The sequence below is a fragment of the Phyllobates terribilis genome, unplaced genomic scaffold (assembly GCF_046119375.1).
Source record: "Phyllobates terribilis strain yellow unplaced genomic scaffold, ASM4611937v1 Scaffold_1__5_contigs__length_1240528914, whole genome shotgun sequence".
Classification (NCBI taxonomy): domain Eukaryota; kingdom Metazoa; phylum Chordata; class Amphibia; order Anura; family Dendrobatidae; genus Phyllobates; species Phyllobates terribilis.
In genome coordinates, this window is record NW_027362761.1 from 619,432,963 (window position 1) to 619,456,519 (window position 23,557).

At 49.0% G+C, this 23,557-nt stretch overlaps 1 protein-coding gene across 1 annotated transcript in view; it reads right to left on the reverse strand.

The window, feature by feature from the left end:
• LOC141154154 (uncharacterized) overlaps nucleotides 1-23,557 on the reverse strand; it is a 155,648-nt gene that overhangs the window by 48,218 nt on the left and 83,873 nt on the right. Inside the window, exon 7 of the mRNA XM_073639700.1 lies at nucleotides 1,808-1,858. Within this exon, the coding sequence (XP_073495801.1) occupies nucleotides 1,808-1,858 (51 nt within the window). The remainder of the gene's footprint in view (nucleotides 1-1,807; nucleotides 1,859-23,557) is intronic.

The window sequence follows — 23,557 nt, forward strand, 5'->3', positions numbered from 1 at the left end:
CTAAGATGGTGCCCACCTTTTATACTCCCTTCTCAATGCACCCAGGAACTGCTTCCTCCCTTCTCCTGCACTACAGGGTTCCCCTTCCTCAGTGTTCCCTCCCCCCACTCCAGCCAGGGACAGGGACTGTCGTGCCCATCTCAGGGGCATATTGGTCGCCCTGCCCCACGGCAATGTGGTGTAATGCATGCAGGTGTCGGGTCCTGATCCACACTCCATCCTTCATCCGGGTGAGGTGCAATACGTCTGTAGCAACCGAGCCCTCGGTGCTACAGTTCCATTTATCTTCAGCCTAGGTGACGTATTGTGATACAGGGCCGTGATTTTGGCTATAAAAGGGTCCCCTAGACCCCTACCCCAAGCTTTTTAAGAGAATCATATATGGCGTGCCAGGAGACTCTATGGAATGCTTTCTCAGCATCCAACGAGAGTATCTACTTACAAATTTTTAACTGCATCTAGCCCAGGAAATACTTTGTGCCTAGTAGCAGTGTCTGCTAGTCAGCGGATTATCCCGGCTGTTAAGCAAGCTACACCACCTGTAGTTTGGACACTTAATTTTTTCAAAGGAAATGCTTCGGGACCACGGGATACTTAGTGAAGAGCATCAGGAGGCACCCCAAGGCATAGGGGCTGGGACTGGCACTAGGATGCCTTGCGGTGGACAGCCGAGCTCGATCCTTATAAAAGCTTTTTAACTGCAGCAGCTTTAGTGGACGCTACTGGAGCTGGAATTACGCGGCTGCTGGCATGAGACTTGCCCTCCAATAGATCCTTGTAAATGGATTTAAAGTGTATTCATTCAAATTAGAGAGACAATTTAAATTAAAAAGCTTAGAGCTGCCTCCACCACAGGGGGGCTCTCTCGACCCACCAGCGGACAGGCACCAGTATTGGGAGAGGGGGGCTGGCCGTCAGGGTTCACCGCGGCTCTGGCACAAACCCGGCGACACGGAGGTGGCACGGGCAGGAGCGGACTGGCCGTCTCGGCTTCTCACTTTTTGGATTTTAGAAGGGCATGACATGCCTATATCTGTGTCTCCCCCTCCTTTTACTCCTCCACCTCTTTTCTTTTCGCATGACTATATGTACTTGTCACTTTTCCATGTGTTAGTTGTGTCTTCTGAGCAGTTTGTCAGCTTTTGGACACCTTTGAAGGTGTTTTCTATGTGTTTCTATGTGTTTTTGTTTGCCTGCCATTGGTTTTAACGGTGTTCGAAGGTGTTCGACGAACAGTTCGACGAACAGTTCGGCGAACACACGGGTGTTCGACGAACCGAACCGAACTCGAACACTACGAGGGTGGCTCAACACTAATCAAGACCAAACATTAGTTCTAGTGCCCAAATTATAGAAAGAAATCTAATTTCCTTCATAACTTGACGCTAGTAACAATGAAGTTCTCGCTGACCGCTCTGAGCTCTGGAGGATCTGATGTCTCTGCTGAGGTGCTCAGAGGTCTCCTAGATAAGTGCCGGCTCAGCCACATGGAGCTTGTGGGTCGTCAGATGGGTTTTGTCTTTGCCGTTTATCGCTTCGCTCCACTCCTGGACTCTGTCTATTGATTCGACCCTTTATACAGTATTTTTCTGCTGTGACTTGTTGTTCTACACCCATCTGCAGACCTCAACTCCTGCCTTGTTCGTCAGATTCTATGTATGTTGTAAGGTGACATTTCGATGCCACAGGTTGAGACACTGGTATTTCTGACATAGGACTGGACAACAGATAGATCTATTATATAATATACTGTACATTCGTCCCTTTTCACAACAAAAACAAAGACCTGTAAAGAAACAATCCTGACCTGCTCGTTAGGGCCGGCGATGAAGGCTCGCTAGTTCTGCTCGATGTTGACCTAAGGAACAAACAAAAAAGCAAGTCACACAACTATAACTCCTGCTGAAAACTTATATTTGACCCATCTGTCAACCTGCAGAAAACTGCTACAAGGAGGCTTTCATATGGGCATCTTGGACACCAAAGCAATAAGAATTTTATAGAGATTTTCCACTTTAAAAGACATAGTCCCCAAATACTTGTAACCAGGGCCAGCATTAAGGAGAAATAATGGGCAATTGCCCAGTGTCCCCACACCTTTGGGGGCCTCCAACCTCTACAGCAGGAGCTACATTGATGGATGAACGCTTTATAGGAAGATCGATCTTGTTCAAGCTTATATAGGTGTCATCTTGATTGTATCAAGCAATCGAGTTGCTGGTCTTCCTCCTCGTCTTGTTCCTTCTATTCTTCTGACCACAATGCTCTTCTCCAGAGATTGCTGCCTTGTATGATGTGCCCAAAGTAGGCAGATGGTAGCTCGGTGGTCTTCGCTCCCAGTGTCATGTCTGGCTTGGTTGTTTCTTCTTGCCATCCATGGTGTTGATAACATCCTTCTCCAGCACCACATTTTGAAGGTGTTGATTCTTCTTCTGTCTTGATTTTTTATCATCCAGGTTTTACATCCATATGATACCACAGAAAAGACCAGACTATGCACGAGCCGTGTCTTCATCACCAGTGAAACTTTCCTCGATTTGAAGACCTTGTCCAGTGACTTCATTTTTGATTTGCCCCTAGCTATTCTCCTGTTGACTTCCGGTGTCGTTGCTGCATCTTGAGTAATCCGGTTTGTCGCCATCCATCTCAGATGTGTCCCAGTCGTACCTGGCAGTATCAATATCATAGTTTTATTTGTATTGAGTAGCAGTCCGTCAAGTGATAGACACATGTACACAAAGAGCATCTGATACTGATGAATGCAGGAAGAAAGAGCACAAAAGGAACAGAGTACAGCGGCTGTCCTCATTCTAAGTCAATAATATTATTGCATAAAAACGGTTCAATATGTATGTGCAATATTCAAGCTAGTGCGAAATCAGGATTAACAGATGTAACTAATGCAATATTATTAAACCTTGTTCCAATGGAGATATTGCCCTGATGTCACAAACTGACCTGTAGTGATGAGGATAAAAGCAGCGAATCGCTACATAGTATACATAAAACAAGGGTAGAAACGTGGAGCGCATACGCGAAGTTGTCACATGCTGTCCCCATGGTGAAGTTCACCACTAGCCCTGTATGCTAGGATCCGTGGAGCGCATGCGCGGAGTTGTCACATGCTGTCCACATGGAAAAGTTCACCACTAGCCCTGTATGCTAGGATCCGTGGAGCGCATGCGCGGAGTTGTCACATGCTGTCCACATGGAAAAGTGCACCACTGACGCTGTTTGCAAGGATCCGTGGAGCGCATGCGCGAAGTTGTCACATGCTGTCCCCATGGTGAAGTTCACCACTAGCCCTGTATGCTAGGATCCGTGGAACGAATGCGCGGAGTTGTCACATGCTGTCCCCATGTGAAGTTCACCACTGACGCTGTTTGCTAGGATCCATGGAGCTCATGAACGGAGTTGTCACATGCTGTCTCCATGGTGAAGTTCACCATTGACGCAGTTTGCTAGGATCCGTGGAGCGCATGCAGGGAGTTGTCACATGCTTCCCCATGGTGAAGTTCACCACTAGCCCTACCTGATAGGATCCGTGGAGTGCATGCATGGAGTTGTCACATGCTGTCCCCATGTGAAGTTCACCACTGACACTGTTTGCTAGTATCCGTTGAGCGCATGCGTGGAGTTGTCGCATGCTGTCTTCATGGTAAAGTTCACCATTGACGCTGTTTGCTAGGATCCATGGAGTGCATGCGCGGAGTTGTCACATGCTGTCCCCATGTGAAGTTCACCACTGATGCTGTTTGCTGGGATTCATGGAGCACATGCGCGGAGTTGTCACATGCTGTCCCCATGGTGAAGTTCACCACTAGCCTTGTATGCTAGGATCCATGGAGCGCATGCGTGCAGTTGTCGCATGCTGTCCCCATGGTGAAGTTCACCACTGATGCTGTTTGCTAGGATCCGTGGAGCGCATGCGTGGAGTTGTCACATGCTGTCCCCATGATGAAGTTCACCACTAGCCCTACATGCTAGGATCTGTGGAGCGCATGCGCGGAGTTGTCACATGCTGTCCTCATGTGAAGTTCACCTCTGTTGCTGTTTGCTGAGATTCGTGGAGCGCATGCGTGGAGTTGTCAAATACTGTCCCCATGGTGAAGTTCACCACTTGCCCTGTATGCTAGGATCCATGGAGCGCATGCGCGCATGTCGCTTGCTGTCCCCATGGTGAAGTTCACCACTGATGCTGTTTGCTAGGATCCGTGGAGCGCATGCGCGGAGTTGTCACATGCTGTCCCCATGGTGAAGTTCCCCACTAGCCCTGTATGCTAGGATCCGTGGAACGAATGCGCGGAGTTGTCACATGCTGTCCCCATGTGAAGTTCACCACTAGCCCTGTATGCTAGGATCAGTGGAGCGCATGCGCGGAGTTGTCACATGCTGTCCCCATGGTGAAGCTCCCCACTAGCCCTGTATGCTAGAATCCGTGGAACGAATGCGTGGAGTTGTCACATGCTGTCCCCATGTGAAGTTCACCACTGACGCTGTTTGCTAGGATCCGTGGAGCTCATGAACGGAGTTGTCGCATGCTGTCTCCATGGTGTAGTGCACCACTAGCCCTATATGCTAGGATCCGTGGAGCGCATGCGCGGAGTTGTCACATGCTGTCCACATGGTGAAGTTCACCATTGACGCTGTTTGCTAGGATCCATGGAGTGCATGCGTGGAGTTGTCACATGCTGTCCCCATGGTGAAGTTCACCACTGACGCTTTTTGCTAGGATCCATGGAGCGCATGCAGGGAGTGGTCACCTGCTTCCCCATGGTGAAGTTCACCACTAGCCCTACATGCTTGGATCCGTGGAGCGCATGCGCGGAGTTGTCACATGCTGTCCCCATGTGAAGTTCACCACTGACGCTGTTTGCTAGGATCCGTGGAGCGCATGCAGGGAGCTGTCACATGCTGTCCCCATGGTGAAGTTCACCACTAGCCCTACATGCTAGGATCCGTGGAGCGCATGCGCGGAGTTGTCACATGCTGTCCCCATGTGAAGTTCACCACTGACGCTGTTTGCTAGGATCCGTGGAGCGGATGCGTGGAGTTGTCGCATGCTGTCTCCATGGTAAAGTTCACCACTGATGCTGTTTGCTAGGATCCGTGGAGCGCATGTGCGGAGTTGTCACATGCTGTCCCCATGTGAAGTTCACTACTGATGCTGTTTGCTGGGATTCGTGGAGCGCATGCGCGGAGTTGTCACATGCTGTCCCCATGGTGAAGTTCACCACTAGTCCTGTATGCTAGGATCCATGGAGCGCATTCGCGCAGTTGTTACTTGCTGTCCCCATGGTGAAGTTCACCACTGATGCTGTTTACTAGGATCCATGGAGCGCATGCGCGGAGTTGTCGCATGCAGTCTCCATGGTGAAGTTCACCACTAGCCCTGTTTGCTAGGATCTGCGAAGCACATGCGCGCAGTTGTCGCTTGCTGTCCCCATGGTGAAGTTCACCACTGACGCTGTTTGCTAGGATCTGTGAAGCGCATGCAGGTAGTTGTCACATGCTGTCCCCATGGTGAAGTTCACCACTAGCCATGTATGCTAGGATCCATGGAGCGCATGCGCGGAGTTGTCACATGCTGTCCCCATGGTGAAGTTCACCACTAACCCTGTATGCTAGGATCCGTGGAGCGCATGCGCATAGTTGTCGCATGCTGTCCCCATGGTGAAGTTCACCACTAGCCATGTATGCTAGGATCTGTGGAGCGCATGCGTAGAGTAGCAGCGTGGCATCCCCAGGGTGAAGCGAACCGCCATGTTACAGACTAATCGCTGAATTCAGCAATGAAACATTAGTACGATATATTGGATTGTCATGTTGCTACAGCGATGAAAAGGGGATACAATTCATTGCCTTATGTTGCTGGGGGCTTTCGATATTTCAAAGTGTTGGGTTGTTTTGCATATCTGTATAGCCAATAAGATGTACAATAAAAAATATGTAATAAAACCGGGATTTCTATCATGAAGATATTCAGGGCCGGCTCCAGGTTTTCGTGCGCCCCAGGCAAAACAGTCTCGGTGGCCCCTTTAATACTACCATTCATGATGCACAGATACCGCAGAGAAATATAGGTATACAACGCACGGCCCAGCCTGTTCCCTCATCTTTCACAAATGCAGACACGCACACACACACGGTACGCAGACATGTGCACACACACGGTACGCAGACATGTGCACACACACGGTACGCAGACATGTGCACACACACGGTACGCAGACATGTGCACACACACGGTACGCAGACATGCGCACACACACGGTACGCAGACATGCGCACACACACGGTACGCAGATATGCGCACACACACGGTACGCAGACATGCGCACACACACGGTACGCAGACAAGCGCACACACACGGTACGCAGACATGCGCACACACACGGTACGCAGACATGCGCACACACGGTATGCAGACATGCGCACATACACGGTACGCTGATATGCGCACACACACGGTACGCAGACATGCGCACACGCACGGTACGCAGACATTCGCGCACACACAGTACGCAGACATGTGAACACACACAGTATGCAGACATGTGCACACACACGGTACGCAGATATGCGCACACACACGGTACGCAGATATGCGCACACACACGGTACGCAGACATGCGCACACACACGGTACGCAGACATGTGCACACACACGGTACGCAGACTAGAGATGAGCGTTGTTTGACTCGAACTGTTCGCCAATCTCAAATTCGAGCTGTTTTGGGCGGTGTTCGAGCCGTTCGGCGAACACGAACGATTTGAAAAAAATTCGGCTGGTCGAGGTTATGTTCGATAACTGTTCGTGTACCAAAATCATAACTGGATTTTTTCTCAGTAATGATGAAAATTAATGTTAATACGCAGTTTGAGTGTACAGCGGGGCGGGGGGAGGGGCAGGGGATGGATCTCTGCAGGAATAATGAAGATCTCCATTTTTTTTTCTCTTTCCCGCATTTGCAGTGGGGAGGTGCAATCTGTCAGCCTATCAGCAGCGCACACACGGAGCGAAGTGCTTTTTTTCACACAAGCAAGGGCATGTGTCATTGGCAGTGTATGTCACATGTCCTTGCCCTATAAGACCCAGCCATTTTCCCCGTCGCCATCATTTTCTCACTGCTGCAGCTGCGTATTAGACGGCACCGCTGTTGCTGTGTGCGCTATACCTTGTTAATTTCAAGCCAATTTTCGCACAAATCTACAGATAGCTTGGGAGTAGGGAATAGTTGTGATTGCAGTCCTTTTAAGGACTAGGTTACAGCATTTCCTACGACTTTTATCAGGCAGGTCTGTGCTCTTAAATAGATAGGTTGGGAGTAAAGACTAATTGTAATTGCAGTCCTTTTCAGGACTAAGTTACATCAGTTCCTATCAGTTTTTGCCAGGCAGGTCTGTGCCAGTGCTGTGCAAGTTTTTTTCACAGCATTTGGCTAAATCTAGCAAAGCTAATCCTTTTTGGCCTATTGCAGAGTGTGTTAGTCAGTGCAGTAGCCTATCTGTGTTGCAAGATACACCACCTGTGTATAGAATACCAATTTTTTTACTGCACCTAGTGAAGTAAAATCTTTTGGGCATAGCACCATTCTATTAGTCCATCTATACTGACCTCCATCAGGTTGCAAATTGAATATAACTTTTTTCTGCATCTAACCCAGCCAATAGTTTTGGCCTAATACCACAGTTTGGCCACTCAGCTCTGCTCGGTTCCCATCCATTGTTTTTTTGTGCAAACAACTCCAGAGTTGTGAATTAGTTAACCACCAAAATGAGTGGAAAAAGGCCTGCTGCTGGTGGAAAGGGGAATAGGCGTGTTGGGAAGGGGAAAAAAGGTTGTGTCCGTGGGGTAGGTGTTAAAGCAACAGTAACATCTGCAGAAGAAAGACCATCTTCCAGCCAAACTAAAATGTCTACTTCTTTTAGCGGACAATGTGATAAGATCCCTTTCTTACGGCCACGCCAATCGCTACAAATTCCAGATGAGGCACAAAAACAGCAGGTGCTTCAACGGATATCAAGTGCTCCTTTAAGTGGGCTCTCCTCCACATCAACTTCAACATCACAAATACTCCAGTCCTCAAAGGTGTCACCCCAATCGCACTTGCTTCCTCACAGCTCCCAAATCTCCAGCTGCCCGTCTGAGTATGAGGTAGAAGAGATGGTTGAGTCTGCAGAGCTGTTTACTCATACTATAGCCTGGGAATCAGAGGTCGACTCCAGCGCTTCTGTGAATCCAGACGAGGAAATGATCTGCACTGATGCCCAGAATCTTTATGAGTCGGATCCAGGACCAGACGCTGAAGGTTCTGACCATAATGTAGACCCTCATTCCCAAACTGTAACTCCTGTTGGTGGAGACATTGAGGAAGACAATGATGAGACTCAAATACCTGATTGGAGCGACAACTTTAGTTTTTTGTCAGGGCAGGAACAGGTTGGCTCTGAGGACGACGGGTGTGATAACGCACAGGGTGATGATGATGAGGTTGGAGATCCCACTTACTGTCAACCCACAGTCAGCCAAGAGATGAGGTCAGCAGAGGAGGTGGAGGAGAATGCTAGTGACGACGAGGTCAGGTTGCGCCTTCCTGGACAGAGACGTAGTACTGGAAGCACGTCAACAACTGCATCCTCAAACACAACTCTGCCTCTCACCACAAGTCGTGGTGGCTCTTCAGGTCGCATGGGTGCTAAGCCTTGCATAGCCTGGGCATTTTTTCAGATCGATAAAGATGACCCAACTCGTGTTATCTGTAACATTTGTCAGCAAAAGCTAAGTAGAGGCCAAAAAATACATAGTTTGAGTACTTCATGCATGAACCGGCACATGGAAATGAAGCATAAGTTGCAGTGGGAAGCTCACTGTGCTACAATGCGGCCTAGCCGGCCGGGCCAACCACCGTCTGCCATATCTTGTGCATCCGCGGCCTCTTCATCCTCTGTGACTGGGGGGACAGCAGTCACACCTGTTTTGGGACGCAGACCTGCCACCTCTTTACCCGCAACAGCCAGCGTGATTGGCAGGTCATCATTTTCTTTGGAGGTGGTAACACCAGCTGGTGTTGAGCGCTGTCCGACATCGATAGCACCACCTTTGGATCAAGGCAACCTAACATGTCCGCCTGCATCTTCCTCACAGACCGGCAGTTTGCCGGGGACACCCTTATCAACCCCGTCTAAGCACAATAGCCAGCCCTCGGTCCCTCAGATGTGGACAAGTAAAAGACCATTTCCTCCTAGCCATGAGAAAGCCAAGAGGTTGAATTTCACCATCTGCAAGCTCTTGGCTACAGAAATGCTGCCTTTCCGCCTGGTGGACACAGAGGATTTTCGAGACCTTATGTCCGTCGCAGTGCCCCAGTACCAGATGCCCAGTCGGCACTACTTCTCAAAGAAAGGTGTGCCTGCGCTCCACCAGCATGTCGCACACAACATCACCGCTTCTTTAAGAAACCCTGTGTGTGACAGGGTGCATTTCACCACAGACACTAGGACGAGTAGGCATGGACAGGGGCGTTACATGTCGCTGACTGGGCACTGGGTAACTATGGTGACAGCAGGACAAGGGGCTGCTGTCCAAGTCTTACCGTCCCCACGAGTTGTGCGTCAATCCTCTTTATCTCAAAGTTCCTCCACTGCTTCTGCCTCCTCAACCTCCTCTCGGTCCTCCACCTGCACCCAAAGCCTGTCTGGTCATGCCAAAAGCTTTCTAACTGTGCAGAAGGAATCCTGCACACCTCCTTACTATGCTGGCAGTAGGGCTCAACGTCATCAGGCGGTTTTTACATTGAAATGTCTGGGAAATGTGAGTCACACAGCTGAGGAGTTGTGGTCAGCTCTGGAGAACCAGTTTCATGAATGGTTGTCTCCACTGGACCTGAAACCAGGGAAGGCCGTGTGCGACAATGCTGCAAACCTGGGTGCGGCCCTTCGCCGGGGCAATGTCACACACGTGCCTTGTATGGCTCACGTGTTGAACCTGGTTGTCCAGCAATTTTTAGCCCACTATCCCGGACTAGATGGCCTTCTGCAGAGGGCACGGTCGCTGTGTGCTCACTTCCGCCGTTCGCATCCCGCAGCTCAGCGACTTACATCTCTACAGAAGTCGTTGGGCCTGCCACTTCACCGGCTAAAATGCGATGTGCCTACCAGGTGGAATTCAACTCTGCACATGCTGCAGCGACTGTGGCAGCACCGACAAGCCCTGGTGCAATACGTTCTGACGTATAGCCTGGGCCAACGAGATCCAGAGGTGGGGCAAATCATGCTGGAGGAGTGGTCTCAGATCAGGGACCTATGCACCCTTCTGCACAGTTTTGAAATGGCGACGAAGATGTTTAGTGCTGACGATGCCATTATCAGCATGACTATTCCAGTGATTTACATGCTGGAGCACATGTTAAACAGAATTCGGAGTCAGGTGGTGGCACAAGAGGAGGTGGAGGAAGTAGAGGAGGAGGAGTTGTATGCAGAAGGGCTAACATCTGCAAGGTCCAGACGGTCGGCAGCACCAAGGCGGCAGGCATGTGAGGGTGGGGGAGATGGTTTTACCAGGGCGCATGGTAGCAGCCAAACTAGTGAGGAAGGTGCAGGAGCCCAGGAAGAAGTGGGACTTGGTGCTCCTGGATACGCAAGACACATGAGTGCCTTCTTGCTGCACTACCTGCAACATGACCCTCGAATTGTGAGAATTAGAAATAATCCTGACTACTGGGTTGCCACACTGTTAGATCCCCGGTACAAAAGTAAATTTGCAGAAATTATTCCTGCCATAGAAAGGGATGGAAGCATGCAGGAGTATCAGCAGAGACTGTTGCAGAATCTTACATGTGCTTTTCCACAAAACACCAGTGGTGCACGTAGTGAATCTCACAGTTCCAACTTGCCAACCGTGGAACCGTCGAGTGTTCAGCACTCAAACTGTAACAGAAACACAGTATCTGCTGGTAACATCAATTTTGCGGAATCATTTCACCACTTTTTTAGCCCATCCTTTGCAAGGCCACAGGAGACAAGAAGTCTGACACATAGTCAATGCCTAGAGACGATGGTACAGGAGTATCTCCAAGTAAACATTGAAGCCACGACTGTGTCACTGGACCCTTGCTCTTTTTGGGCTTCCAATCTGGATAAATGGCCGGAGCTAGCCACTTACGCCTTGGAGATCTTGTCATGCCCCGCAGCCAGCGTTCTGTCTGAACGTGTGTTCAGCGCTGCTGGTGGTGTGCTGACAGATAAGCGCACGCGGCTCTCCACTAATAATGTAGACAGACTCACGTTCATAAAGATGAACAAATCATGGATCTGAAACGACTTTTCTACCCCTGTGTCATCCTGGGGAGAGTAAAAGCTTGATGATTGGTTAAAATCACCTCACCAACCGTTTTAAGCTTTCAAATTACTAATCATGTTTATCTGTATCTTGGCTGGAAAATAATTTGGGCTTTGTAGCAGTGTGCAGTACTGATTCTATTAGGCCATCTATACTAAGCTCCACCAGATTTAAAATTACTAATCATGTTTATCTGTATCTTGGCTGGAAAATAATTTGGGCTTTGTAGCAGTGTACAGCACTGATTCTATTAGGCCATCTATACTAAGCTCCACCAGATTTAAAATTACTAATCATGTTTATCTGTATCTTGGCTGGAAAATAATTTGGGCTTTGTAGCAGTGTGCAGTACTGATTCTATTAGGCCATCTATACTAAGCTCCACCAGATTTAAAATTACTAATCATGTTTATCTGTATCTTGGCTGGAAAATAATTTGGGCTTTGTAGCAGTGTGCAGCACTGATTCTATTAGGCCATCTATACTAAGCTCCACCAGATTTAAAATTACTAATCATGTTTATCTGTATCTTGGCTGGAAAATAATTTGGGCTTTGTAGCAGTGTGCAGTATTGATTCTATTAGGCCATCTATACTAAGCTCCACCAGATTTAAAATTAATAATAATTTTTAGCTGCATCTAGCCCGGAAAATAATTTTGGGGCTCCGAGATGCCCAAGACACATAAGTGCCTTCTTGCTGCACTACCGGCAACATGACCCTCAGATTGTCAGAATTCGAAGTAATCCTGACTACTGGGTTGCCACACTCTTAGATCCCCCACACTCTTCGATCAACCTTTTCATTTTAATAAAGACCAAAAAAATGGTCATTTTTGAAATTATAAGCATTAGCAGGCTATTAGAAACTGAAATCAAACAGTTTTCAACTCAAAACTTTATTCAAGGTGATGTTACATTTGCACATAGGACCCCTTGTTCGAAAGGAGCTTCTGAACTCTCTCGTCCATTGAATTTGTCAGGTTTTGGATGGTTTCTGCTTCAATTGTTTTGCATGAGGACAGAATACCCTCCCAGAGCTGTTGCTTAGATGTGAACTGCCTCCCGCCATCATAGACACTCCTTTTGATGATGCTCCAGAGGTTCTGAATGGGGTAGAGGTCAGGGGAGCATGGGGGTCACACCATAAGTTTGTCCCCTTTTATGCCCATATCAGCCAGAGTTGCAGATGTGTTATGTGCAGCATGAGATGGTGCATTATCATGCATAAAAATGATCTTGCTGTGGAATACACCGTTCTTCTTCTTGAACCATGGCAGGAAGTGCTGTTTGAGAAAATCCACATACATTATGGAGTTCATCTTTACCCCTTCAGGGATCCTAAAGGGGCCGACAATCTCTCTCCCCATGATTCCAGCCCAAAACATTACTCCACCTCCTCCTTGTTGGCGCTGTAGCCGTGTTTGCGTGGGGTGTCCATCAACCAGCCATCCTCCACTCCATCCATCTGGACCATCGAGCGTTGCACGGCACTCATCCGTGAACAAAACAGTTTTGAAATCAGTCTTCATGTAATGTTTGGCCCACTGGAGCCGTTTCTGCTTGTGTGCAGTGGATAGAGGAGGTCGACAGGATGGCGTACGCACAGCTGCAAACCTCTGAAGGACCCTGCATCTTGTTGTTCAGGGGAAGTTGGAGGCACCAGCAGCTTCAAAAACTTGTCTGCTGCTATGACAAGGCTTTTTTGCCGCTGCTCTTTTAACCTGACGTAATTGCCTGTAGGAAAGAGTCCTCATTTTGCCCTTATCAGCACGCACACGTGTGTACTGTGAGTCAGCTACATACTTCTTGATTGCCAAGACACTTCATCCTGATCATCGCACAATGTTGATTGTAGTCATGCCTTGACCTAAACACTCCACAATTTGTTGCTTCTCAGCAGCCGACACATCCTTTTTCTTTCCCATTTTGGCAGAAAATGTAGGCTGCTTAATAATGTGAGAGAGCCTTCTTAAGTAGTCTTGCCTTTCATTGGACACACCTGCCAAACTAATTAGCACAGGTGTCTGCAATTGCTTACAGTGATATAAAGAGCCCTGACACACATCACCATCAATGAGTTTAACTGACAAACAAATTCTTCCCTTATCACTCCTAAACACTTTTTGCATAATAATTTGGAACACAGTGTACATGTGCTTTTCCACAAAACACCAGTGGTTCACGTAGTGAATCTTACAGTTCTAACTTGCCAACCGTGGTCTGTATGGAGTTGTTCAATAAAGGGCCCGAAATTAAGATAACATAGACGGGAGAGGTCTCTATGAATAGGAATTCCTAAGTATTTGATACCCTGTGAGGGCCAGGCAAAGGGAAAGTTGGACTGGATGGAATCCTATATGGATTTGGGGAGGGAGACATCGAGGGCCTCAGACTTCGCTGCATTGATTTTAAAATTTGACCATGTAACAAAGTGATCTATTTCAGCCATAACAGCACGGATGGATATATGTGATTGAGTGATATATACTAGGACATCATCAGCAAATAGAGAGCACTTGTACTCGGTGCCTCCCACCTCAATCCACCTAATATTGGGGTTATGGCGAATTGATGAGAGCAGGTGCTCCGTCACTAGGATGTATAAGAGGGGACAGAGGACATCCCTGCCTTGTCCCATTGGTGATTATGAAAGGTGATGAAAATGTTCTGACGCGCCCCCTGGGCCTTGGGACACCCGGAGCCGGACCCTTTTTGGTGGATGCTGGTGGTTGTAGTCTCCGTGGCGGCGACCCAGTTCCGTGGCTCAGGGCGGTCAAACCAGTGGCGGAACTATTTATGTGGTTTTGATGTTTAAATGTCCGACTACGCCACCCGTGGATTGCGGTCAGAATGAACTGCCGCTGCAGGGCAGACCGCTGAGGATGGTGTTGTGGGTGCAGCAGAGCGTAGTATAACTCCCCACGGGAGGAGTATAGCCTCAGGGCAGTGTATGAGGAGGATGGGGGTGATGGTGCAGGGCAGCAGCAGTAACGACATGGAGTCAGTGATGCAGTCCAGGGCCTTTACTCACAGTTCTTATTATCCAGACCACTTCTGCCGGTAACGGCTGCCCACGTCGTACTGTGCTCACCAGGTGAGGGGCTCAGACAACTCCCAAATAACTTTGGAGCGCTTCACAGGACCCCCTTTGTGTGTCCTTTGTCTGGCCTTTCTTACCAACCCTTCTGTCCAGCTGCCTCGGGCCTCCTCTTGGTAAACTTGGCGCCAGTTTCCCTGACCCTATGTGGTGCCTTCCTAGCGGGTGTAGCGAGGGGCTGCGCCACATAAAATGTCACAGCCTCCGGTTTCTAGCTGAGGGTCGTTTCCCGCCTCCACTAGTTTCGGGGACCGGACTCCCCCTTTGGCCTGACCCCTCCACGCAGGTGGATTCGGGCGTGCGGTGGCGACTCGCCCGTCCGCACCCCTGGGATCCCTTTGTTCCTCGTTCCTGGAGCCTTCTCCGCTCCTCTTCCTTCCTTCTCCCTCTTCCAGGCCTGGGCCTCTGTTACTAGGCCTGCCTCCGGAGCAGAGCTCATGCAGAGCCCCTGCTCCCTGTCACTTCTGCTCAGACTTCTCTGCACTGAACTAAGATGGTGCCCACCTTTTATACTCCCTTCTCAATGCACCCAGGAACTGCTTCCTCCCTGCTCCTCCACTACAGGGTTCCCCTTCCTCAGTGTTCCCTCCCCCCACTCCAGCCAGGGACAGGCACTGTCGTGCCCATCTCAGGGGCATATTGGTCGCCCTGCCCCACGGCAATGTGGTGTAATGCATGCAGGTGTCGGGTCCTGATCCACACTCCATCCTTACCTGAGAGTGAGATATCACACCTCTGGGTGAGGTGCAATACCTCTGTAGCAACCGAGCCCTCAGGGTGCTACAGTTCCATTTATCTTCAGCCTAGGTGACGTATTGCGATACAGGGCCGTGATTTTGGCTATAAAAGGGTCCCCTAGACCCCTACCCCAAGCTTTTTAAGAGAATAATATATGGCGTGCCAGGAGACTTTATGGAATGCTTTCTCAGCATCCAACGAGAGTATCTAATTACAAATTTTTAACTGCATCTAGCCCAGGAAATACTTTGTGCCTAGTAGCAGTGTCTGCTAGTCAGCGGATTATCCCGGCTGTTAAGCAAGCTACACCACCTGTAGTTTGGACACTTAATTTTTTCAAAGGAAATGCTTCGGGACCACGGGATACTCAGTGAAGAGCATCAGGAGGCACCCCAAGGCATAGGGGCTGGGACTGGCGGTAGGATGCCTTGCGGTGGACAGCCGAGCTCGATCCTTATAAAAGCTTTTTAACTGCAGCAGCTTTAGTGGACGCTACTGGAGCTGGAATTACGCGGCTGCTGGCATGAGACTTGCCCTCCAATAGATCCTTGTAAATGGATTTAAAGTGTATTCATTCAAATTAGAGAGACAATTTAAATTAAAAAGTTTAGAGCTGCCTCCACCACAGGGGGGCTCGCTCGACCCACCAGCGGACAGACACCAGTATTGGGAGAGGGGGGCTGGCCGTCAGGGTTCACCACGGCTCTGGCACAAACCCGGCGACACGGAGGTGGCACGGGTAGGAGCGGACTGAACGTGTCGGCTTCTCACTTTTTGGATTTTAGAAGGGCATGACATGCCTATATCTGTGTCTCCCCCTCCTTTTACTCCTCCACCTCTTTTCTTTTCTCATGACTATATGTACTTGTCACTTTTCCATGTGTTAGTTGTGTCTTCTGAGCAGTTTGTCAGCTTTTGGACACCTTTGAAGGTGTTTTCTATGTGTTTCTATGTGTTTTTGTTTGCCTGCCATTGGTTTTAACGGTGTTCGAAGGTGTTCGACGAACAGTTCGACGAACAGTTCGGCGAACACACGGGTGTTCGTCGAACCGAACCGAACTCGAACACTACGAGGGTGGCTCAACACTAACGCAGACGTGTGCATACACACGGTACTCAGACATGTGCACACACACGGTACACAGATATGCGCACACACACGGTACGCAGACATTTATTTACTGTATTTACTGATTTGTTCACCTGTAGTATTTGATCTCCACCCTATGTGGGGAGGTGTCTGTTTGTGGTTTAGGTATTTCGCTATAAAAGTTCATACAATATGTTGTGTATTCAGGTAGAGACTAAGGGCCTGAGGGCCAGAGATGAGTAACCTGTGTTTCTTTCCTATGTGATTTTATGTGCATACTGCTTGCTGTTTTTTACTCTTGTACAAAGAATTCAACAATAAATCTATGGATTTTATTGCAAGCCCTTCTGCTGGTCAATTTTTTTGGACTTACTTATGCTGGCGTTTGGACCGAGCAGTAAAACAGGTGAGCTGAAATACTACCTTTTTCTACACGGTACGCAGACATGCACACACATACACACATGCACACAGTACACAGATATGCAAACATAAAATACGCAGACACACACATACACAAACATATACAGTACAGATCAAAAGTTTGGACACACCTTCTCATTTAAAGATTTTTCTGTATTTTCATGACTTTGAAAATTGTACATTCACACTGAAGGCATCAAAACTATGAATTACCACATGTGGAATTATATACTTAACAAAAAAGTGTGAAACAACTGAAAATATGTCTTATATTCTAGGTTCTTCAAAGTAGCCACCTTTTGCTTTGATGACTGCTTTGCACACTCTTGGCATTCTCTTGATGAGCTTCCAGAGGTAGTCACTGGAAATGGTCTTCCAACAATCTTGAAGGAGTTCCCAGAGATGCTTAGCACTTGTTGGCCCTTTTGCCTTCACTCTGCGGTCCAGCTCACCCCAAACCATCTCGATTGGGTTCAGGTCTGGTGACTGTGGAGGCCAGGTCATCTGGCGTAAACCCCCATCACTCTCCTTGTTGGTCAAATAGCCCTTACACAGCCTGGAGGTGTGTTTGAGGTCATTGTCCTGTTGAAAAATAAATGATGGTCCAACTAAACGCAAACTGGATGGAATAGCATGCCGCTGCAAGATGCTGTGGTAGTCATGCTGGTTCAGTATGCCTTCAATTTTGAATAAATTCCCAACAGTGTCACCAGCAAAGCACCCCCACACCATCACACCTCCTCCTCCATGCTTCATGGTGGGAACCAGGCATGTAGAGTCCATCCGTTCACCTTTTCTGCGTCGCACAAAGACACGGTGGTTGGAACCAAAGATCTCAAATTTGGATTCATCAGACCAAAGCACAGATTTCCACTGGTCTAATGTCCATTCCTTGTGTTCTTTAGCCCAAACAAGTCTCTTCTGCTTGTTGCCTGTCCTTAGCAGTGGTTTCCTAGCAGCTATTTTACCATGAAGGCCTGCTGCACAAAGTCTCCTCTTAACAGTTGTTGTAGAGATGTGTCTGCTGCTAGAACTCTGTGTGGCATTGACCTGGTCTGTAATCTGAGCTGCTGTTAACCTGCGATTTCTGAGGCTGGTGACTCGGATAAACTTATCCTCAGAAGCAGAGGTGACTCTTGGTCTTCCTTTCCTGGGGCGGTCCTCATGTGAGCCAGTTTCTTTGTAGCGCTTGATGGTTTTTGCAACTGCACTTGGGGACATTTTCAAAGTTTTCCCAATTTTTCGCACTGACTGACCTTCATTTCTTAAAGTAATGATGGCCACTCGTTTTTCTTTACTTAGAATTTGTATTATGGCAAGAAAAAGCAGCTAACAGTCTATTCAGTAGGACTATCAGCTGTGTATCCACCAGACTTCTGTACAACACAACTGATGGTCCCAACCCCATTTATAAGGCAAGAAATCCCACTTATTAACCCTGACAGGGCACACCTGTGAAGTGAAGACCATTTCTGGTGACTACCTCTTGAAGCTCATCAAGAGAATGCCAAGAGCAGTCATCAAAAGAAAAAGCTGGCTACTTTGAAGAACCTAGAATATAAGACATATTTTCAGTTCTTTCACACTTTTTTGTTAAGTATATAATTCCACATGTGTTAATTCATAGTTTTGATGCCTTCAGTGTGAATGTACAATTTTCAAAGTCATGAAAATACAGAAATATCTTTAAATGAGAAGGTGTGTCCAAACTTTTGGTCTGTACTGTACACAGATATGTACACATACAGACATACGTACATATTTGAACACAAATTCTTAAAAACACATAAAATAGACATAAATATATATACACAGACATATGTGGCACCCTGCTATCCACATGTACCACAGGACCCAAAAGGGTGCATGGACGGACTTCTCCACAAGAGGCCTTCACTACACACAGACGCCTCCACCCTTCCACCTCATACCACCAGAGGGAGCCTGTTAGGGATATATATACTGGAGGGTGGAGTTAGGTAGACAGAGTGTGCTGACACTAGAGATCAGTGAAGAAGCAGCACCTGTTAGCTGCTGTGCTGAGGGCAAATGAAGGCCTTAAGCACAAGCTGAAGCCTGAGGGCCTAAAGCGTAGCCAGAGGCAAGGAGAAGAGTGAGAGGTGTTAAGGTGGCAGAGGAGCATCTTAGGCTCACCCCAGAACACAAGTCGGACACCGGGTCCGCGCTTACAGGGTCCTTTACGCACAGTAGGAATAACCGGTATACCAAGGGGATTCCAGACCCCTGGTCAACCTGAAGCTACAATCATCTAAAGAACTAGGAACCACGAAGGCCCCAGCGCCCAGGGATAGTGGTAGCTGGAGGAAAGTTCTTACTACCAAGCAGACAGGTGAGAGAGTGCAACAGTACAGAAGCTAGGCCTAGTTCCAGGCAGGTCAGGAGCTTCAGAGAGAGAGAGGAAGAAATGGACCAGGAGGCCTACTACCCGCTCACTGGGGAGAGTCCAGAAGTGCACCCTTCCTACCCAGTACCCTGGACCATACCTGCCGTCTACACCAGTAAAGGTACTGAAGCGAACCCCCTGTGTGCGTGTCTGTTATTCTCCCCTGACCCGACTGGGCCACCTCTCACCTGCATCCCTTCCATCAACCCTGTCCCGGGGGGTCCGCTCTGCCTGTGGGGAGCAGAAACATCTCAGCTGCCATCCCATCACCCCCGGAGGTCTGCAGCAGTGCTGGTATCCATTACCAGGAACCACAGGTGGCGTCATGAGACAAAAACCATTATTCATCCCTCCAAGCAACAACCCCTTTTAAGAGCGACCCCAGAGTACGGGCCCGGGAGCTGACTGCCGTGACATCCCAGAAGAAGGTAAAGGCCCATGTAACGAGTCCCCCATTTCCCCCTGGGCGAGTCAGCTCTTCCTGGCGTCACGAACAGGATTTCGTGCCCGCTGCCACCAGGTACTGTGTGCCGTGCTTGAACTGTGTTTAAACTGTGGTGAACATCACCGCCATTACCGCCTCGCCACGCGGGAAGAAGAGGGGCGTAACCACGGGAACCAGAGAGGCGTGACCGTTGGTAGCGCGCGATGCCCATGCCCCACCTTGCGCTCTGACGCAGCACCAGGAAGCGTCAGGACCTGGAAGGAGGCCGTCCTCTGCGGAGCTGCTGCCTACCCGATCAAAGCAAAGAAGTTAGGCTACAGTTTTCTAGAGGGGTGCAACCATGGCCGACGACCAGCAAAACGCCGGAGCACCGGTTAACGCTCCCGATGCTCAACTCGCGCCCAGCACTGCTCAGGCCAGAGCAGCCGCCCCACCAGCAAGGGTTGTGACTCCAGTAATACCCATGGCCCAGCCGTATGTCCCCGGAGCGAAATGGCTTTCCTAGTACGACGGCAAACTAGACACCCTGTCTGTGTTCAAAAGAAAGATATGTAGTGTATTGGACATGTACTCAATGACTGGTAAACAGAGAGCCGCTGTTGTGCTGGGACAATTGACTGGTGCTGCAGAGCGGGAAATTGAAACCTGGCCAGCCGCAGACCAGGAATCAGTACCTATTATATTTAAGAGACTGCAAACTGTCCTTGAAAACCGCACTGAGACAGATCTCCGGATGAAGTTCTACCACTGCGCCCAGAAACCTGAGGACAGTATCCGGGACTATGCCTGGCGCTTACAAGAGGCCCTGCGGGCCCTGAAACAGGTTAGTCCAGCCAGCATACATGATGAAGACAAAATGCTGACAGAACAATTCATCCGGGGGTTGAGGTCCCAGGAGGAGAGTAGAACTGTACGGTGGTGGTCCTTAGATCATCCAAATGCCACCTTTGACGCCCTGAAGGACATGGCTATTAAGGGTCTGCAGCCCCTGGAAACATCAAATACTGCTATCCAGCGTTACCAGGGTGGAGCCACCCCAGTGCCTGCAGCACCCACTGCTCCTTCATTAGCGGCTGAGGCAAAAGTGCAAACAGCGCCCCCTAGCGAGCTGGACAGCCTGCGCTCTGAAGTACGTCAGCTAAGTAAAACCCTAACCACCGTCCTAAGCGCCCTGCAGCTACAGACGGAGCCCAAGCCGGATGGAAGGATCCTGCTCGCCGACAGTCCCGAGGATGTCCCCTGGATGAGGAGAAGAAGAAGGACAACGCCACCCCGTGGGAGGACCAATGACCGACGTCACCCTCCAGGAGAGCTCATCTGCTACCGATGCCACAAGGCAGGCCACCTCACACGGACCTGTCCTTTAAATGGGCAAACCCTGGGGCCGAGGGCCAACACCCAGGAGTAGACCAACGAGGCCCATCAGACTGGCACGACTGGTTTGTAGGAGGAAGGCCTTTCCTGTCCATCGTGCAACACCTGCACTACTGTACACCGGGTCACAGGTGACCATCATACCGGATGTCCTCTACAAAAGGTACTGGTCCATAGATGAACTCCGCCAGACCCAAACCTCACCGTGTATGCCTCCAATGGCTTTCCTCTTAACCTAGTCGGGGTTAAGGACGTGACAGTGAAGGTGGGAAGAGTGGAACTAAAGGACCAAGGACTGATTTTAGTGGAGTCTAACCCTGGTGATACAGACTTATATATGATACTTGGCACTAATATTGTTGGTAACTTTTTGGGAGAAGTGTTGTTCTCGCTCCAACAGATGGCTGACACTGCCAGACCAGGGCAGAGGAAGGTGCTCCAGAAGGAAATTCGAGCCCTCCTGTACCAGCAACAGGTAAAACTAACAGGTGGTGAGATTGGTAATGTACGGGTGACAGACCCGATACCCATTGTGATTCCCCCGCTAAGTGAAATGTTGATTTGATGTAGGGCAGCAATAGGTCTCAGGGGACAGAACTACCAGGCGGTAGTAGAGCCTATTAATTCAGAGCACCGACCTACACTCCTAACTGCTAGAGGGGTAGTTGATGTGCGCAATGGAAGGGTACCCGTACGCCTCCTAAATTGTGGGGAGGAGGAAGTCAAATTGCCAAGATACGCCACTGTTTCCAGACTGTATACTGTAAATAATAATGCCATACACACAGTGGAATCCTTGACCCCACCAGATAGAGTGGAGGACAATGACTCCAAAGCTCAGCTGGAGGAATGGTGTCAACAGCTCCATGTTGGAACTGAAGCAACTCCTGTCCATCAAAAACATGGTGTCTACAGAGTGGTTCAGGAATATGAACAGGTGTTTAGTAAACACTCACTTGATTTTGGAAGGGTCAAAGGGGTACAACACCACATACTCACAGGTAACCATCCACCCATCAAGGAGCGTTACAGACCCATACCACCAGCACATTACCAAAAAGCAAAATAAATGTTGCATGACATGAAAAAGGCAGGGGTAGTAAGGGATAGCTGTAGCCCCTAGGCAGCCCCCCTGGTCCTTGTCAGAAAGAAGGACGGTAGCATGAGGATGTGTGTAGATTATAGACAAATTAATCGAATAACACATAAAGATTAATACCCTTTGCCCCGTATAGAGGAATCCCTGGCTGCACTAAAATCTGCCAATTATTTCTCCACATTGGATCTCACTGGCGGGTACTGGCAAGTTTCTGTTGCTGAGGAAGACCGGGAGAAGACAGCCTTCACCACCCCGATGGGATTATGCGAATTCAACAGCATGCCATTTGGACTTTGCAACGCCCTGGGAACGTTCCAGAGGTTGATGGAGTGTTGCTTAGGACACCGGAACTTTGAAACAGTGCTGTTATACCTGGATGACGTTATTGTGTACTCAAGGACATATGAAGACCATCTAAAACACCTGGCAGAGGTATTTGAGGCATTATCCTGGTATGGGATGAAACTAAAACCTTCCAAGTGCCACCTGCTCAAACAGAAGGTTCAGTACCTGGGACACGTGGTCAGCTCAGAGGGAGTAGCACCAGACCCGGAGAAGGTCATTGCCATCCAGAAGTGACCTGAACCAAGGAACATCAAAGAAATACGTCAATTTCTGGGACTGGTCGGGTGCTACAGGAGGTTCATTAAGGACTACACCAAAAAGGCAGCACCTTTACAAGATCTCCTAGTAGGACAGTCCAAAAGTGGTAAAAGTCCCCCATTCCGGTGGGGCAAGGAACAGGCTGAGTCCTTTGCATTAATGAAGGATGCCCTAACCGGTGATGAAATCCTGGCTTACCCCAACTACAGCCAGCCTTTCCTGTTATACACAGATGCCAGCAATGAGGGATTGGAAGCTGTGTTGTCCCAGAAGCAAAACGGCAGAGAAAAAGTAATTGCCTATGCCAGTAGAAAGCTTCGCCCTACTGAGAGGAACCTGGAGAATTACAGTTCCTTCAAACTGGAGTTCCTGGCCTTTGTCTGAGCTGTCACTGAAAGATTCAAACATTACCTAGCCTCAACTAAATTTACAGCCTTTACCGATAATAACCCCTTGGCACACCTGGAGACAGCCAGGTTGGGGGCCATGGAACAGCGTTGGGTGGCCAGATTGTCGAATTACCAGTTTACAATAAAGTACCGGGCAGGTCACAAGAACACCAATGCTGATGCCCTGTCAAGAATGCCCCATCAGTCAGACACCGAAGATGAAGTGGATGACCTGTAAGAGATTGAATTACCTGCTTTCCACAGAAATGGAATGGTCCACGAGCAGCACACCTCCAGAAGACGTCATGGTAAGACACTAAACCCTTTACCTCATCACAGCTGGAAGGAGACCCAGGACAGTGTCAGCCTCATAAAAAGACTGATAACCCAAGAAGGTTTTCACCTGGAGAAGGATGCTCCTCCACAAGCCAAGCGCCTGTGGAATGAGAGAAGCCAGCTGTTCATCTACAGAGAAAAGATGTGCAGAAGGTATGTCAACCCCAGAACCCATGAAATGGGGTGGCAGATTGTAGTACCCAGGATGGATATCCA